At 36.7% G+C, this 18,470-nt stretch overlaps 1 protein-coding gene across 1 annotated transcript in view; it reads left to right on the forward strand.

Annotated features, from left to right (window-relative positions):
* heatr1 (HEAT repeat containing 1) overlaps positions 1-18,470 on the forward strand; it is a 33,096-nt gene that overhangs the window by 12,148 nt on the left and 2,478 nt on the right. The window contains exons 15-42 of the mRNA XM_079595437.1: positions 960-1,171; positions 1,497-1,618; positions 1,886-2,080; positions 2,476-2,644; positions 3,754-3,902; positions 4,210-4,402; positions 5,288-5,460; positions 5,595-5,750; positions 6,098-6,340; positions 6,643-6,774; positions 6,906-7,009; positions 7,090-7,236; positions 7,438-7,556; positions 7,804-7,925; positions 7,997-8,125; positions 8,504-8,734; positions 8,887-9,016; positions 9,939-10,108; positions 10,210-10,262; positions 10,358-10,481; positions 10,769-10,909; positions 11,046-11,347; positions 12,560-12,710; positions 12,822-12,980; positions 14,764-14,898; positions 14,976-15,080; positions 16,810-16,978; positions 17,085-17,278. Of these exons, the coding sequence (XP_079451563.1) occupies positions 960-1,171; positions 1,497-1,618; positions 1,886-2,080; positions 2,476-2,644; positions 3,754-3,902; positions 4,210-4,402; positions 5,288-5,460; positions 5,595-5,750; positions 6,098-6,340; positions 6,643-6,774; positions 6,906-7,009; positions 7,090-7,236; positions 7,438-7,556; positions 7,804-7,925; positions 7,997-8,125; positions 8,504-8,734; positions 8,887-9,016; positions 9,939-10,108; positions 10,210-10,262; positions 10,358-10,481; positions 10,769-10,909; positions 11,046-11,347; positions 12,560-12,710; positions 12,822-12,980; positions 14,764-14,898; positions 14,976-15,080; positions 16,810-16,978; positions 17,085-17,278 (4,429 nt within the window). The remainder of the gene's footprint in view (positions 1-959; positions 1,172-1,496; positions 1,619-1,885; positions 2,081-2,475; positions 2,645-3,753; positions 3,903-4,209; positions 4,403-5,287; positions 5,461-5,594; positions 5,751-6,097; positions 6,341-6,642; positions 6,775-6,905; positions 7,010-7,089; positions 7,237-7,437; positions 7,557-7,803; positions 7,926-7,996; positions 8,126-8,503; positions 8,735-8,886; positions 9,017-9,938; positions 10,109-10,209; positions 10,263-10,357; positions 10,482-10,768; positions 10,910-11,045; positions 11,348-12,559; positions 12,711-12,821; positions 12,981-14,763; positions 14,899-14,975; positions 15,081-16,809; positions 16,979-17,084; positions 17,279-18,470) is intronic.

Consider the following 18,470-nt stretch of genomic DNA (forward strand, 5'->3'; position numbering starts at 1 on the left):
TTATGTAAACACAAACTTTTATTTTGAAGTTTGATTAATCGCGATTAATCGTTACAGCCCTAATAGACACATTTTTACAATTTCAATATCCACTTTGTACCAAAGTACCAGTATTTTATTATTTTTTTTCTACAGTTTTCTGCCCTGCTGCAGCTTTTCTTTTTCTTTCTCTCGGCTCCTTTCTAGAGCTGCACGATTCTGGATAAATTGAATCACAATTTGTTTTGTGTAAAATTGAGACTGCGATTCTCCCACGATTCTGATGAAAAAAACATTCGACAACTAAACAAAAAAACATTCAAACTAGAGGTTCGGACAAAATGTGCATTGCTTTAGTTATTTAATATATTCATTTGAAGTCAACTAAATAATAATAAAAAATCATTCATAAAGACTTGTTTCATTATTGGATAAATCAGCGTTTATGCATAAATCTATCAAATTAATGATTCAAGGACAAGTCCTCCTGGCATAATGATAAGCAATACATACAAAAATTGTTGCATCAGCAATAGATTTAGAATTGCATTTTTTGTTGTTGATGTAGTTTCTTTGACTGCACATTCTGCAGCCGACCAGTTGAGAAACACTGTTCTAGAAAACAGTCCTAGAAATTTCCAGAAAGTTCTAAACAGTTCTATAAAGTTTTAGGAATGCTACACATAGTAACTTTTGTTATATGGTTGTTCCAATTTTTTGGGGTGATCTGGGGTGACTTATTTTTTTTACTGCATCTTTATGATATAGGAAGTTATAACCCTTGTGCCTATGTGGCAAAATAAAATTAGATTTTAAATGTCTTTCTTTTAAATTTATTTCTTTACACATTGCGTCAATACAACATATCATTATGATGTATCAATCCATATTAATGTACACTCATAATGACAATGTATCTACACTAAGAAAGATACTTTAATAAGATGCTTTAGTCAGGCTTTATCTGTTGTTTTCTGCAGGTGTTCAGTGCTAAAAGAGGCTGTGCAAGTTCTTGATGACCCACGTATTATTGAGGGCAACCCAGATCTTAAGGCACAGATTATTTGGGAGCTCCTGCCATTTCTGGTGTTGACCAATTCTGCGCCCGAGGGTGTGGAGCTGCAGATTACATCTTCTGTTGCTGAAACCAGTCTGCTTTCCAAGCATCCTCTAACTCAGGATTGGGCCAAAGGTACATTTTACAGGCAGGAAATAATATATATATTTATTTGAAATGCTGCCTTTTATTTAATTTTTCCTTCTTTTGAATGGTATTTTTGGGAAATTACCTTGAAGAAATGTCCAATAGATATTATCTTACATTTACAAGGTTTAACTTCCATATGTGACTTGTGTCTGAGGAAAAAAGGAATGTTCAGCATGAAACAATGTTTTATTATTGGTTAATATTATTTTTCCTGTGCACACTGGCTTTGTATTAGAGACAGAAATGTATTAGATTTGAATGAAATCAGTATTGATTAATTTCTTGTTGTCTGCTTTTTCTTTCTTTATAGTCCTGAAGGATGTTCTGGTCAAAACCTCTCCGTCAGATGTGCTGGAGGTGGCCAACCAAATGCTCACAACAACTCTGGTCAAGAACTTGTCCAACATGGATCATGCAACCAAGCGAAACACTGTAAGCATCCTGTGCAAGCTTAAGGGAATAATTTACCGCAAAATTAACATTCATCATTTACTAACCCTCATTTCATTCCAAAACTGCATGAGTTTTTTTTTTATTTTTTTTTATTTTTTTTAAATACTTTCACCCAAAGAAAGACTTTTTGTGGGTGTGTCTGGGACAGGTTTGTGAAGCGCTTAAAAGAGTCAGTTGTTTCCATTAAAATATCTTAATACAGAACCAACATTGTCTTTGTTGTGTTTTCTCATGTGTATTTTGCAGCTGGAAAATATGTGTGATATCCTGAGGCGTCAGGGCAGTGGTGTGCGGGACAGAGCCGTATTTGTTGTGTTCAGTTCAGCTCTGCTACAGAGCCTACAGTCCATGACAGAGAGCCAACACCTCCACACAGCACAGAGCGTGTACAAGCTACTGGAGCCATTACTGATACAGGTCTACACAATCCAACCTGAACAGGTCAGAGTGCAAATGCAGGAACAAATGTCTTCAAACTACTATTTGCCAGTAACAATTTCAAGAAGATTTTGACTAGGGATTCATGATGTTCATCAGCCTCTGGAGCAGGATGACCTTTTGATGTTGGCCATAGTTTTTAAAATGATCGATATTGCTCTGTTTAGACCAACCTCTTGTTGTTTTTGTTGGCAACATGTACTTTGTGTTGACTTGTGCCGATAATTTAAATCTAATTTTGACCCATACAGTTAGTTACTAGTATATTGTGAATTATATTTAGATTTTGTAAACTGGACTTTTTTTTACATATCTACATATGTTATTTAGTTAAAATTACACATAATTGTATTTAAGTCCTATGTTAATTTTCTCTTTTTTTCTCTAATGTATGTTAGCCTTCTAATGAGGAGGTATACGAGTGTCTTCCGGTCTTTGTGGTATTGGGTGAGTTTCTGAAGAAAATGAGCTCTGGTCTCAATGCAGAGAGAGAACAAGGCCGCCTCCTGCTTTCATTCCTGCGGCTTTTCATCGATGCACTTAAATGTCCAGATTCCTCATTCAAAGGTAAAGGACTGCTTATTTAGCTGTGGACTGTGACATGGTTGTAATACATATTACACAAGCATTCATTTGTGGCAACTTGCACTTAATGAAAACTGAAAGAACTAAAAATCTAAATATTCACACTATTTAAATGCTTAAAAAAAGTTTTAGTTTTTTTGTTTATCTACATCTGTATCAGGAGTGTTTCCTCCAAGGAGGCAATGAAGGAATTGCTGCCTCAGAAAACTGGATGATAAAATATTGCCATTTAAAAAGTGTATAAATAATTGTAAAAATCCAAATTGACTGTCCAATAGTGAAATCTCCAGTTTGTTACAATAGGAACCCATTGAATTAACAGACCTCCTAAAGAGTGCCGTGGGTTTGTTGGGGGGCAATTGAGGTTTAATGGGAAAAAAGTCACGAGAGTAGGCAACGATAAATCCTGCTTCTCGTTTTTTGTGCACGTTTAGCATTCGCAAATTGGTTTGAATTAATAAATAATGGTGTTAATGGGGATACTAATTAAAAAGTAAACTCACCCACTTCATGAGAAATATACTTAATTTTAATAAATGGAACAATATTTACAAAAAATTGTAAATTGAATTGTTTTGGTTGTTATTGTTTTCTTGATAGTGTAAGTAATGTTTATTTATTTAACCTGAAAAATGTCAACATTGTGTAACAAACACAAATTCACGTTTTTTTATTTATTTTTTAAATTAGGTATTTGCCTCATTTCAGAACATCAATGTACACCACTTATCCACTACCGTTCAATAGTTCATGATAGAAATCATGCTAATATTCTGATTTCTAATTGTCATCACTGTTAAAAACGGATGTGCGTGCGTTCTTTGAAAAAAAAAGTTCAAAAGAACAGCGTTTATTTGAAATATACGTTTTTTTGTAACTTTTGATCAATTTAATGCATCTTTACTGAATTTTTTTTGCACACAAAAAAAGGTACTGCTCAGTACACTACAAACTTAATATTTGATGTTCAAAAAATGATTAACTGTTTGGGCAAATTAATTGGTCAATTTTATCTAAAAAATATTTATTTAGCTAAAAATTGGATTTCTATGTAACAAAATTAAGTTTGTTAACTAGGTTGTGTTTTTCAGATGAGCCATGGTGGAACCCAGAGAAAATGGACACTAATACCTGCTGTTACCTGCATCTCATGTGCCGTCTGTTTGACGTGGTTATATCAGGAGCTAGTCAAGGGCCCCTGGCTCACGGCTTCAGGAGCCTAATGCAACCTCTGATACAGGTACTGTATTCTCACAGTTACTGTTTAACAGACAACTAGCCTATATACTTCCTCTTCCTCTCTAGAAGGAATAACATGCTGTTGAATTAGAATTTTACTGATGTATATGAAGAACATTAATAGTTTGCATAAATATGCAGTTCTTGGACATGATTTTCAATATTGCCATGCTAGAATTATTCCAGATACTGCCATTGTTACAGTGAGGAAATGCTTGATTTGAATATTTATTTTCTAGTGTATTTGATTTAAAACAATGGCATTGGCAAGATGGCTAATTTCTCTCTCTGGTTTTGTCATTTTTCAGATGCACCTGAATGAGCCGATGACAATGTTTAAGTTTCTCTCTCTCTTATGGGGCTACAACGGTAATTTGGGTGATCAGTTGGATTGTCGAGTTAGTGCCATACTGCAAACTCAGGTTCTTTATGTGGGAAAAACTTTGCTTTGCAACCAGCCACAAATAACCCTGAACTTACTGGCATCAGGTTCCTCTCCAGGTATGTCAATATGGTTTCTCCCAAATCAGGTTACATATGTTGTACCGGTACATGTTTTTTTGTTTTTGACTGTTTGCACATCCACACAGACCTATCAATAATTTGATACATTTTTAAAACCGTATAATCTTATGTTTCATAGTTTTTAACATTCTTACTTTTAAAAAAAAATTATTCGTTTTAGGCAAATGTTTAAATGTAATATATTTTGTATTGGTGACACTAATAGCGTAAATGTAAAACTCTTTTCGTTTGAGCAAAAACTCAAACGAGAAAATTCTAGATTTCACAAACTGCATTGGAAATGCAAACATGGAACACTCTTTCTAAATTAATTAATTTGATTAGCACTGTTTATGTAGAAAGCAGTTATGTAATTGTTCCTCTAAGAGGCATTACTGACTTTCATAATGTGTAGTAAGGCTGGGAGATAAATTATTTGTGAATGCAGAAGACTAGTTTCGAGCCCTTTCCTTGTCCCATCACCAAGATATTTTTATTCCCTCTCTGAATTAAACCTTATTCATTTCCATTAATTGTTTCTGTTTGTTTCAATTAATCTGTTCAAAATGCTCATTGGATTTCACTCAACATTTTTATTTATTTTAAGTATTATAATTATATAGTGTGCATATATATCTGATGTTTATTACCATTTTGTATTTGTGCCAAAAAATGAAAATTATTAAATAGTTTGTTTATTTATTCAGGGTTTTTTACTGCATTTTATAAACTAATAAATAACTACACTAATAGTTTGCAAATGATTTGTATGTACTTTTATAGTACACTTACTATAAAGTGTTACTGATTTTTTTTTTTTTCAGTGACATTTTGTTCTTGGCTTTGTCTCATGTGTGCTTCACTGTGGTCATGTTTTTGCAGTGGTGCCATCCTTGCTGGTGTGTGTATGTTCAGGCGTGTGTGAAGTTCGGAGAGCTGCCATTGCTGTGCTTCACTCTCTCTCTGGGGTTGTTTCTTCCCCTTATTATCCGCTTGTGGAGAACCTTCTCAAATCAACAGAGGAGATCATAGCTGACCCCTCATACATCAACCAGGTCAGTCAAACCACAACACAGCATCATGGCTGTGGTAAACGGGATTTGTCTTCTACAGCGTAGTTATGTTGCGTTATTTCTGAAAGATGCTTAAATAAAAAATAAATTACCGTACTCTTTTGATGTTACTGTAGGCACTGTCCAAGATGTACGAGGAGGCAGTGTCACTGAAAGATAAGAATAAGAAGCTGGCATCAATCGAGCAGCTCCTGCAGTGCGTGCAGTCACCTTGCTGCCCTGCCTACACCTCCAAAACACTGCTACGAGCACTTCAGGATGTTCATGGAGAGGTACTGTCACCAAACTGTTCATTTTAGTTTGCATCTCCACGCTATAGTAGCGTGTTTGGTCAGTTGGTTTATATGAAAGTGTTTTGAGCATTCCATGTATTCAGGTTGTCGAATTGTCGTTTTCTTGTCATTATTAAAAGAATAGTTCACCCAAAAATAAAATAAATTGTCATTGTTTACTCGCAATCATGTCATGTCCAATGTAAGATCTGGGTCCTGAAGCAAAACAAGTTGAGAACCAATGTGGAGTAGTAGAATGTGGAGTTAGTAGGCCTGGAGGCTTTTGTTTTTTAAGTAACCATTGCTTATTTGGCATGCTTATCTTATAATAATTCCCTTTTGTCCAGCATATTTTGGCCATTCTTCTGCCTGCTGTGGAGCGACTTCTTGAGCAGTGTGCTCCAGATTCATGTACCTTCCTGCCAGATGAGGCCCTCCTACTGAAGCTCCTGCTGAGCAAGTTCAATGAGACGTCTGCACCTTTACTGGTCAAAGACCCTCGGTGCCTAGAGGTCTTCATTAGGGCACTGGGCACCTCAGCCAAACCATACCCTACTATGCCTAGTTTCCAGATCATTGCCCTCGAGCAGGTTGGTAGACGTTTAGAAAAAGTTTTTGATTGCACTAACCCTTTACGTATACAATAGCTTTTAGAGTTCTATTTTGGGTCTCAGACTCCTCATTTCACATAGATTGCTCATTTTAGCTTTGCTAATACATACTCCATCAATACTAAATGTCGTCATTTAACATAGTTGTCTCTATAATGTGAAGATAATACATGTATCATAAATAATATATAATAAAAAATTGTTGTTGCACCAAATTGGAGACAGATCATTCTCTATGCTTAGTTTTGTTTATACGGTAAGTTAATTTCGTGTTTCCTCAGATCACCAAGCCATTCTTCACTGCTCTTGGAGATGAAAAGATTCAACAGAAAATTCTTTCTGTTCTATTTGATTTGCTGGTGGGGAACAAAAACCCTGACTGTGCCCAAACTATCAACAGCGTCTTTAAAATGGTATGGGAAATGTCCATTTTCTTTTTTCCAAAAAATATTTTTAAATGATATCTGGAAAAATGTGTAATGTTTTTCACTTATTTGTGGCAATAATAAACCTGTTAAATGTTTTGCTGTGTCCCTGTTTCTAGATTGCTGTGGATGCTGAGCTAGTGGCCAATGAGCTTATGCCTGTAGATAAACAAAGAGTTACTGCTACAGTTCAGCAAACACGCAGGAGTAAAATGCAAACGAGGTGTGTAGTTGTCCTTATGTAATAGACTCCAAACCCCAGTTCGGGAAAATTAAGATTTTAAATTGCAATTCCACCCCCAGAAAAACACAAGACTCATCCGGGGCAGTGCCGGAGGAGGGTGTTGTCTCTTGGCCAAGGGTTACCCTGATTTTAGAGCTGCTGCAACACAAGAAGAAGCTTAAGAGAGCCCAGTATCTTGTGCCTGCTCTGTTTAATCTGCTCTCCAGGTGTGTTAAGACAACATTCACTGCCATGTTTTGACATTAGACATTTACTTAAGTTTCCCATATCAAACTCTTGAATTTGAAAATGCTCTGGTCCAGTCAAATCAATATTAATAAATTAAATCTCACCAACGTTTCTGATTAAATATTCTCTGAAATATTTAACATAAAAGATTGTGAAAGCTCTTTCATTGTGTCCTGCAGATGTCTGGAGCCTGCAGCAGTTGAACAGGAAAATATAGAGTACATAAAACAACTCATCCTCAGCTGCCTGCTGAATGTCTGTCAGAAACTGTCTCCTGATGGAGATTCTATCAGCAAAGGTACCAGACACCTGGCATGAAATTACTATAAAAACATTAGAATGGTTATGATGAGGTCAGATGTTTTTAGCCTTATCTGCTTGGTAATATTTTACTTGAGGGTGTGAGATAATTTTGCCGACCTTAAGATAGAATTACCATCCAGGTTTTTGTCACTGCTGAGAATATAAGCACAAGCTTTCTCTAGAGGTTCTTTGAGTGCCAACTCAGGCAACTTTGGGCATATTGTATTTGTTTGTGTTTGTAGATGAGCTGGAGGAGGATAAATTTAACGTGGAGCTGGTAGTGCAGTGTGTCAGGATGTCAAACATGCCCCAAACTCACCATCATGCACTTCTTCTGCTCGGTGCTTTGGCGGGTATATTCCCTGTAAGTACAGTCATGAAACACACACGCATGCATTCAAATGCAGTGGTAACCATCTTTCTCTCTGATTTCAGGAGAAGGTTCTTCACAACATCATGCCCATCTTCACGTTCATGGGCGCCAACATCATGCGACTAGATGATACTTACAGCTTCCAGGTCATCAACAAGACTGTTCAGGCAGTTATCCCTGCTCTTATAAAGGTTTGTTTAAACACCTCTTTGTTCTGTATACTGTTTGATATACCATCTGCAGTTAAAGCACATCTTGTTTGTTTCATTTCAAATCCATTGTGGTGGTGTATGGAGCCAAAAATATTAGAACTGTGTCGATGTCCCAATATTTATGGAACCAGCAAAACTATTTAAAAAAGTGTGACTTATAGTCCAGAAAATACAGTACATGGCAATGCTTTTGCAACCAAACAGAACTTGCTATAATACAGGTGGGCAGTTTTACACAGGGAAGGCCCACTTCCCGTTTTCTTCATACAATGTGAAAGTCTAGTTCTTCCATTATTTACATGGAAAACGTAAAAACTGTTACAAATTGCATTACACTTGATTCTTGTTTCTCCACAGGCCCATGAGGGTGGAAGTGCCCAGTCTGAGGGGCATATGGAGACTGTGGTAACACACATCATGCATGTGTTTGTTGATGCCCTGCCTCATGTGCCCGAGCACAGACGTTTACCCATCCTCAGCCAGCTGCTGGGTACGCTGGGCCCGTCTCGCTTCCTCTGGGTCCTGATGCTGCTCTTGTTTAAGCAGCATGTCACACAAACATCTGTCAGCGCAACTGGGGCTGAAAAGGTACAGAAAGTTTCATGCATCTTTTTTTTTTTTTATCTCCAACTGTATTGGTATTATGGGGTTTTAGCCATTGAATAAGCAATTTTTTCCCAAAAAATGCTTTGGTACACTGGAAACCCTTTGTAGACACAGTTGTGTGATGTGTTCTGCAGGAGTCTATTGTAGAGACAGATCAGGACTTCTGGATCTCGGTGTGCTGTGAATTTGAGATAAAGGAGCAGCTGACCTCCCTCATCAGGATTCTGCAGTATCTAATGACTTTACCACAGGACAAGGAAGATGGTAAGAACTACTCACTTTAATGAAATGCCTCAAACTTTTTCTTCAGAAGAACACAACATTTTTTTTTTAGAAAATGAATCCATCTCTGTGTGAGTCCATATAATGAGTATGCTTTTGATGCATGAATAAAACTTCATTAAGTTATTTTAATTAGTGTGCCTGCCATACAATAATCACAATAACCTTTGTTACTTTTGATAAGAAACAAAGTCTCAGCTTTCAAAGCTTTCACACAGAAGGTATTTTAAAGAAACAGTACAACTTAGTGAAATATATCATGTCTCAAGTAGTTGCTCAATCAGCGTTTCAACCACAGAGAGATATAACAATATAACAGCGGTCACGTCAATAAATAGTGTCACAACGTTACATTTACCTAAGGAAAGCCATTCAGTGTCCATAGCTCAACTTAGCCAACTAGAAATAATTCTATAGAATATTTAGCTAAACATTTTTTATTATATTTTAACTTGACCTGTGATGTTTTTTTTATTCCATGTTTGAATAAATCATGAAAAAAAAATTTGACAGCCACTGTTTAAATGTTTATTTTTCAATAACAAATTGGTGTAGAAACTTTTTGTATCATATTAAAAACTGCAATTTAAATGTATTAACTCAGTTTTCATTTGTTTATTATATATAAAAAATGAATAGGTATTGAATTTAATTATTTGATATCGTAGTAATGACAGGGTGACCAACTGACAGGGTTCCCTGTTTTTCCTTAATGTACTGTAGCTGATATATATCTAAATGAAATTGAATCGAGATCGGAATCAAATCAAGAACTTATCAATAGGACTCTAATCAAATCTTGAAATCTGGGTCAATACCAGCCCTAATTTTAAGAATTAGATGTATAAAATTGAACTACAAAATAGTGCACAAAAGGAAATTGTTTGATATTTTCTCTGTGCAGCTCCGGAGAAAAATAGGACCCGTGGAAGAAGTGTGGCGAAGAAGGAAGAAACCATCTCTGATCTAATTTTCAATGTGGAAGCGCATAGTGGCAAAGACCTCCGCCACTTTAAATTCCTCTCTGTCTCGTTCATGGCTCAGCTACTTTCCTCTGAGAGATTCGTTGGGAAGGTAGGTTTAGAGCTGGAAGCAGTTGATTTAATGTTGATATTAAAATGACCCCAGGCATTTTTCAATAAACATCCTAAATGTGTAATTTTTTTAACTGATAGATGGCTGACTGTGAGGATCTGACAGAAGGCACCTTACAGACTCTTCAGCACGAGTGAGTTGAAGCTTGGCTACAGTACTTGACTTGATGGTGATTTATTGTAGTGTTGTTTGTGTGGTCGTGGTGTAATGTCTGTGTTAACTTGTTAGTTTGCTGGAGGAGGTTCTGCGTTACATCCATGCAGTTGCTCGATGTGTTGAGGATAATTCAGATAAACCCACGGCTAAGTTCTGGAGAGCTCTGCTCAGCAAGTCCTATGACACCCTGGACAAGGTAGGAATCGCTGCATTGATACAAATATATTTGTAATAATTGACATTTTAACATAATGTCCTTTTACAATGCACAATCTGATCAAACAACAAGCATACAGTTAGTTTTCATACTGTGCACAATACACATATTATATACTGCAGAAATAGTCAAATAAGATACTTTTCTATTCCGACAGAACCAAAGTCTGTTTTCTTAAACTGGCGACTCCATTGAATAGTTGTTTTGTGTACACTTTAATTTGTGCATGCATATGCAAAAAACATGCTGTATTATGTAACTTTTAGGTTAATGCCCTGCTGCCCATGGATACCTTCATTATGGTAACGAAAGCACTGATGGGTAATCAGTTAGCATCAGTAAGAAGGAAGGCTATGGAGTTACTTAATAACAAACTACAGCAGCGGACACACTGGCTGGAGGAACAGGTAAAATAAAAACTCATTACGCAAACCGATTTTAATTAAGCATGTAGACTGTTGTAAATGTTGTATTTTACAACTTATAACCATAGACTGCTTTTAAATGTTACCTCATCTCATAATCCTATAATATTTCTGACAGATTACTGTACTTCTGGAGCTCATTGGCAACCTCCTGAACACCGTAGGTCGGAGACACGGACAGGACACAGCACAGGTAGAAGAAGAGTTGGCCATCAATCGACAGACGGCCCTTTACAGCCTTAAGCTTCTGTGCCGAAATTTTGGCACGGGCCACCAGGAGGCATTTATACCAGTGCTGAGCAAAGCGGTGGAGCTGGTTGCTAATAAAGACGAGGAGAAGAACGTAGTGGGAAGTGCTCTGCTGTGTGTGGCGGAAGTTACCAGCACACTGAAAGCCCATGCTATACCACAGTTACACAGGTACAGTTAATCCCATAGTATGGCCTTTGGTTTTTACGTGTACGTTACCATATGCATACAGTGTATATGATGTACATATCGTCATCAGCATTAAGAATGCTCCAATCGATTGGCAGCAGATTGGTATCAGCCAGTAATCACATTCTATGGCTCGATCTGTAGTCACTAAATTTAGCCGTTTAGCTTATCTTTCAAACCAATCACAATTTGATGACGTAAAGCTATAAAAAGTTGCCACTGACACATGTAAACGGTATACAGATGAGGCTTTTGCGCCACTTTCTGCATTAGTTAAACCGCACAACTTTATTTAGAGCAGGTTGTCTCGATTCAAACAAGCTCACACACGTCAAGTCATCTTCATTTATATAGCGCTTTTAACAATTTAGATTGTTTCAAAGCTGCTTTACAGAGATAAACTTATCATTTAAGGTAACAGATTGTTTTGGCTTTATAGCGGTTCTTGAATAATGTAATTTTCCAGCTAAAGTTAGTTTTGATTGATTCACACAACATAACATGATGTGTAGGTCTTGAGAAAATCTCAATGTCAAGTGACATGACATGCTGCTTGGCTAAAGCTATAGGACTTCCTGGAGTCGATCGCATCACAATCATTTTCCAATGTCATTTGAAAGTTCAACCAATAGAAATTTGATTTGCCGTGTGGCAAAAGTGTTTTGTGGCGTTTACACATGCAAGTAGTTCTTATGTTCAGTAAAACAGTCAGATCACTTGTTTGGAGAGAGTTTTGGACTTTTTAATAAAAAGACTTCCAGGGTTCCAATTGCCATAACTTTTGATTTCTTTTAGATAACACAAAATTTAAACACAAACTACTGAAGAAGTAGCAACTCCCTCACACACAAATGTTTGTGCGAAGGGGTTAAGAGATTAACCGCAACTCTAGTTTAAGGGGTTTAAAAATAAATGTTTATCAGTCATAACTTCTGGATAGAAATAGTGCAGACTCTGGACAAGGATTAAACTTTCTTGTGCGCATGTCAAGCGCCAGTGTTCACGCACACCATCAAATGAAGTTTACTTTGAAAGGCTATTCGTTTGGCTGTACGCATACACTTAAGCATTCGTGTCATCTGAAGTATGCTTTGGGCTTTAATTCACTAGGGGTGGGAATTAAAGAATGATACTATTTTTAAAACTTACTGCAAGTGAATGCTCTTCATGACTTGTTAATTGTGTTGTATTTAGGCTGATGCCAGTAGTGCTAGATACTCTGAAGGAGAGGAAGGACCTGCTGAACAATGAAATCTACCTGCTGAGTGCCGTCACAGCTCTACAGCGCGTATCAGAGACGCTAACACACTTTCTCAGCCCCTACCTTCAGGACACTATCTCTCAGGTCAGTATCAGGGTTACTTCAAGACAAATCTTAGAGTAGCATGTGTGTTTCAAATAAGTTTTATTTAGTAGGTTCTTATTTGAATCTTCTCATTATTTCCTGGTGTTCTAGGTCACCCGCTTAACTCTGCTAGCCGAGCAACTGACATCTTGCCCTCAGCTGTCTGTACGTCTCGCCTCTCTCAGCTCTACTCTTGCCACAAAGGTGCCTCCCAGGGTCCTCATTCCCACAATCACAAAATGCTACTGCGACATGGTGGATGTTCATCAGGTAGGATTGGGTCCATTACTGAAATACCGAAGAGTTTGAAACATGCATGAATGAGAAAATAAAGCTTGATGTTAGAAATTCATTCACTGACTGACACACACCCGACATGCGCATGGAGAAAGCTGACTGTCATGCTTAAATGGTCAAATACACACAAAGCTGTCAAAAAGCCATCTTGATGTGTATTCATGTAAATGTTGTTGGTTAAGTGAACTTAAACAATTGTGAGAAAATCGAAGACTATCATTGTGTATCAGTGCATTAAAGGAACACTCCAACTTTTTGGGACTTTAGCCTATTCAACTTATCCCCCAGAGTTAGATAAATCCATACATACCTTTTTCATCTCCGTGCGTGCTATAAGTCTGTTTGACGCACCCACCGCTAGCCTAGCTTAGCACAAAGACTGGATGTAAATGGTTGCAGCTAGCATACTAATCCAAATAAGTGACAAAATAACGCAAACATTTTCCTATTTACATGTTGTGATTTGTATAGTCACAGAGTGTACAAAAAACAGTCATATGAGACACAGACATATTTTAACCGTATAAATAATGGGAACTATATCCCCTGAATATAGGGCGGAGTGATAACCGCAGCGCACCTGAGACGCGCTCTGAACAAACTCTCTGCTCCTCACCACGGCACGTCTCATGTGCTGCGGTTATCACTCCGCCCAAGTAGCAGTGCTTCGCCTTCAGAGAATATAGTACCCAGTATTTATACGGTTAAAATATGTCTGTGTCTCATATGACTTTGTTTTTTGTACACTCTGTGACTATACAAATCACAACATGTAAATAGGAAAATGTTTGCGTTATTTTGTCACTTATTTGGATTAGTATGCTAGCTGCAACCATTTACATCCAGTCTTTGTGCTAAGCTAGGCTAGCGATGGGTGCGTCAAACAGACTTATAGCACGTACGGAGATGAAAAAGGTATTTATGGACTTATCTAACTCTGGGGGATAAGTTGAATAGCCTAAAGTCCCAAAAAGTCGGAGTGTTCCTTTAAGTGAAAGCAGCCTAACATTCTTACTAAGACTTTACAAAATACCTAACTAAACTTTACTAATCTAAATAACTTTAGTAGCTTTAATCAAATTAATCAGGACAATCAAATCAAGAACAAACAGACTTAAAAACAGTTGTTATCCAACAGCAATAACCACCCTTAATGCCATAAAAAAAACATTCATAAAATGAATGGTGGTATGTGTGTGTATCTCCAATAAGATGGGGAGGATTTTTTATTTTATTTAATTTTTATTGATTGATATTGATTTACTGATGCACTAACTGTTTGGCACTTTAAAAAAAATGTCATTGTACAGGTTACAATGACAATGAAGGACTACTTTAATAAGGAATCAGTATGTTTAATTCATGTGAAGACTGTGTAGTGTCTTATTTTACATTTATTCTGTTTCTGTAATATTTTGTATTTTAGCCTACCTGGAGAGAAAAAAAGTTCAGAAACTATCTTTGTCCTATGGTTTTTAATTTGCTGCTTTGTTCTTATTTTAATAACTAAAATAAAAATAACAGCTTTTAAAAAAGTTTATCTGTAAAGAAAAAAAATTAACAACTTTCTGCATTTTGCTTTTTTTTCTGTCGTACGACTACTGCCATACATGTTTGTCATATCCTAATTATAAAAATGTTTCCATAAAATTCTAAAAGATAACTGCCACAAAATCGCACAAATCTCAACAAACTGAAATCCTTGTGTTATTACTAGTTTAATTCTCAGCTGATTCCCTTCTCTTACCTGTTGCAGAAACGTCTTGGTCCACTGATGACTATCCTGAAGGAACACATCACTCACATGGAAAAAGACCAACTCAACAATCATCAGTCAGAGCTCACTTCCTTTTTCCTGTCTGCTCTTGATTTCCGTGCCCAGCATTGCCAGGTACTGCACACCCCTGTTTCAATGTTATTTTTTAAATAAGTGCACTTTATGATTACTAATATAACTTGATTTAATAGGGAGATCTAAAGAAGACCGGTGAAATTGAGGGCTATGTGTTTGACTGTCTGCTAGTGATGGTTATGAAACTTTCAGAAGTCACTTTCAGGCCTCTCTTCTTCAAGGTAAGCATCTACTGTTTAGTGTGAAAAGACATCCTCTAATAACTTAAGACCACTTCTTTTTATTTTTAGATGCATAAAGAATACCAGTAATGGGCTCTTTCAACACACTGCTTAAAGAATCATTTTGGATTTGGAAACCCATTATGTCCTAAGCTTGTTAGTAAATTCTAGAGAGTTGTTTTGTTAAATATTTGCACTACGTTACATATTAATTACTTTTTGAAAAACATACTTTCATTATTAAAAAGTTTATATAAAAAGTTTAATTTGGACTGTCAATTTTAGCCTTTAATATTATAGTAATGTACCAACTGACAGTGTTCCCTGCATTGTTAACCGCATTAGTTGAGAGCTTGTTTTCCTTAGTCTGAAAATGAGGATTGGTTTGAGATAGGGTTGTCAAAATGACCAAGTCAGTACTGAAATGTTAAAAATGTGATGATACCAGCATTTCTGCAGTACAGGTAACACTGGGTATATTCGGTAGCGGCTGCTTTCAAATGCTCCCACATGTATCGGTGTAAGCGCTCTGTGAAGATCGTTAAAGGTTTCTATTTACAAAGTGTTTTTGAAGCATTGAACATTACAGACGACTACAAGCCAATTACAGACATATCTATTGAGCGAGTGAACACAATCAGTGGTGTTTTAAGTTTGTCCAAATTCTCTCAACACTGCTCAAAACACTGGAGTTTTAATTAATTGTATGGTTTCGAGTTCTTTCATTATTAATATTAATACGTTTATTTTATATAGCGCCTTTCTACAAACTCAAGGTCACTTTACAATAGTAAGCCCAATAAACATTACAGCAGGCATAAAGACAGGCATAAATGTATGAGTGCAGAGAAATATAACAGAAACATAACTTGCATTACACATTATATTATGATAAACATAAATCAGATCATGAGACTGGATCATATTACCAGCAAGTGCAAACTTGATGTAAATAAGAGATTCATTGTGCTGTGTAGACAGCTTTTTTGATTATAGTGGGAGTTTTCGCAGGAGTGTAGATACAGTGAGCAGGTGCTGAACTTAGTGATTGACAGCTTCAGTGATTATAAAAGAAGCATTCTTTGCTCACTTTCTTATAAACCTTATACAATTTGAATAAAGCTTTGTTTTTCACACACACACACACACACACATATTATGTAAACAAACTTTTGTTGGATGTGATTCATTGCGATTAATTGATTCGACAGCACTAGTTTAAATGTATTATTTATTTATGATTATCATCATAATGAACTTTATTTAAATGTTTTATTTTCAAATAGGTAAATAAAATGGTAAAATAGTTCCAACAGTTTTTGCTACGGTACCAAAATTGGTTCTGAAAACCATAAAATATTACTGGTATTGGTGCCAACTATTGGAATTGTGGATCCTGTAACAACACTAGTTTGAAGATTGGTTAAAAATTGACGCACTGTTCTTGGTAAATATCCAACTGAATCTATATTTAATCAAAATTATCAGAATTGAATCAAGAGCTTGTGAATCAGAATTGTATCAATTCATGAAATCTGTGTCAATACCCAGCCTTTCATCCAAGTAGGCACGGTAGTAGCCAATAAATTGGACGATTCATTAGTCAAAAATAGATTCTTAGACACTTATAGTAATTGTCAAAAGCTCAATATGTACTTGTAAGTTACTTTCAAGAACTTTTGAAGTGTAAATGCATGCTGATTAAATCTCCTTTTTACTTTTTCTGCAGTTGTTTGACTGGTCAAAGATTGATGGCGCTTCTAAAGACCGGCTATTGACGTTCTACAGACTGGCAGACCGTATCGCAGACAAACTCAAAGGACTGTTTGTGTTGTTTGCTGGGCAGCTGGTCAAACCCTTTTCTGATCTACTGCAGCAGCTCAACATTTCCCACACAGGTAGTCTGAAATATGTTTGTATGAAGTTCTGATTCAGTAATTTTTCTTCACACATTTATTTTTAAATTATGTAATTTGCTTTGACCTCCACCCTTTTTGTCTGTAGACAAAGCCTTCTTTGATTCAGATGATGACGACGACGACGATGATGATGATGATGATGATGATAATAACGTGACAAAGAGTAGCCAGCTGCTGCAGTATGTGTTGGACTGCCTCCACAAGATCTTCCTCTATGACACTCAGCGCTTCCTCAGTAAGGAAAGGGCTGATGCTCTGCTGGTGCCCCTGGTGGATCAGGTCAGTGTAGCACATAAATTGAATGTATTAAGAACTACAATCTATTCCTGTGTTATTCCATCGCAATGTGTTATAAAATAAACAAAGTTATTGGATAATCTGTTGGATAATCAATTTCATAATTGATTAAAAAATGCATACTCATTTTAATTTATGTGGACAGTGACTTAAATACATCTCATCAATGATGGACCTGTTTTCAGCTTCTGAATTTAAATTCAATTTGATATTTATCGGGCTTAAAGTAAAAAAAAAAAAAGACTATCTATGGTAACTTTCTTGAGATCATCAAAAGGCTGGATTTCTTGCAAAGGTCAGGGGGACAACCAAAATGTGTATTGTTGGTGTGCCTCAAGGACCGGGGTTGTAAATGCTGGTTTAACCAACATGTTGTCAGGTGGCAAGAAAACCATAAAACAAGAAATGAAATCACAAAGAGGATGCCTGTAATCAGGGGTGTCCAATCCTGCTTCTGGAGGGCCACTGTCTATCGCAGCAGGTCCACCGCGGCACCGCCCCCCCTCCAATTTCTTTATAGTAATAAAAATAATTTAGTTCAGTTAGAGAACAGACACCACAATTTAAAAACTGAACACGTCTGCTCAATTCAGCGTAAGCCAAACAAGTGGCACAGCTCAGCAGCAGGAGTCAGTTTTCAGCTTATTTCGCCTCACTCTTGAATGACGGAAGATTGGTTTTAAAGCGTAATCTAAGCGAGTTTGTTTTTGTGGTTGTTGTGGTTTTCATTAAGAATAATAATGAAGTTAAATGCGAAGTCAAAAGTTAAATGCGCACTGCCGCACAGGCATTCATAACGGTGCGTGTCAACTGCCGTGGAGAAGAGCGAGCATTTTCAGTTAATTTCTATTAACTGTTGAGTTGAGCTTCCATAGAAATTAATTGAAAACGCTTGCTGTGCACCGTAAGCGATTTTGGAAAAAGAGGGGAAAACTCCAACGATGGTACCGGTATTACTGGTGTTGTCACGCATCGATTAACTGGTGGGAGAATTTCCTCACCATCACATCTCTATCACTGTCCTGCACAGTTCAGCTCCAACCTCAAACAGCTGAACAGCTAATCATGCTCTTACTAGAAACTTCCAGGCAGGTGTGTTGAGCTAAATTGCAGGACAGTGGCCCTCCAGGACCGAGTTTGACTTCTGAAGACCCTAATGACTGTCAAAGTTGAT

Source organism: Phoxinus phoxinus, assembly GCF_949152265.1.
Source record: "Phoxinus phoxinus genome assembly, chromosome: 21".
Classification (NCBI taxonomy): Eukaryota; Metazoa; Chordata; class Actinopteri; order Cypriniformes; family Leuciscidae; genus Phoxinus; species Phoxinus phoxinus.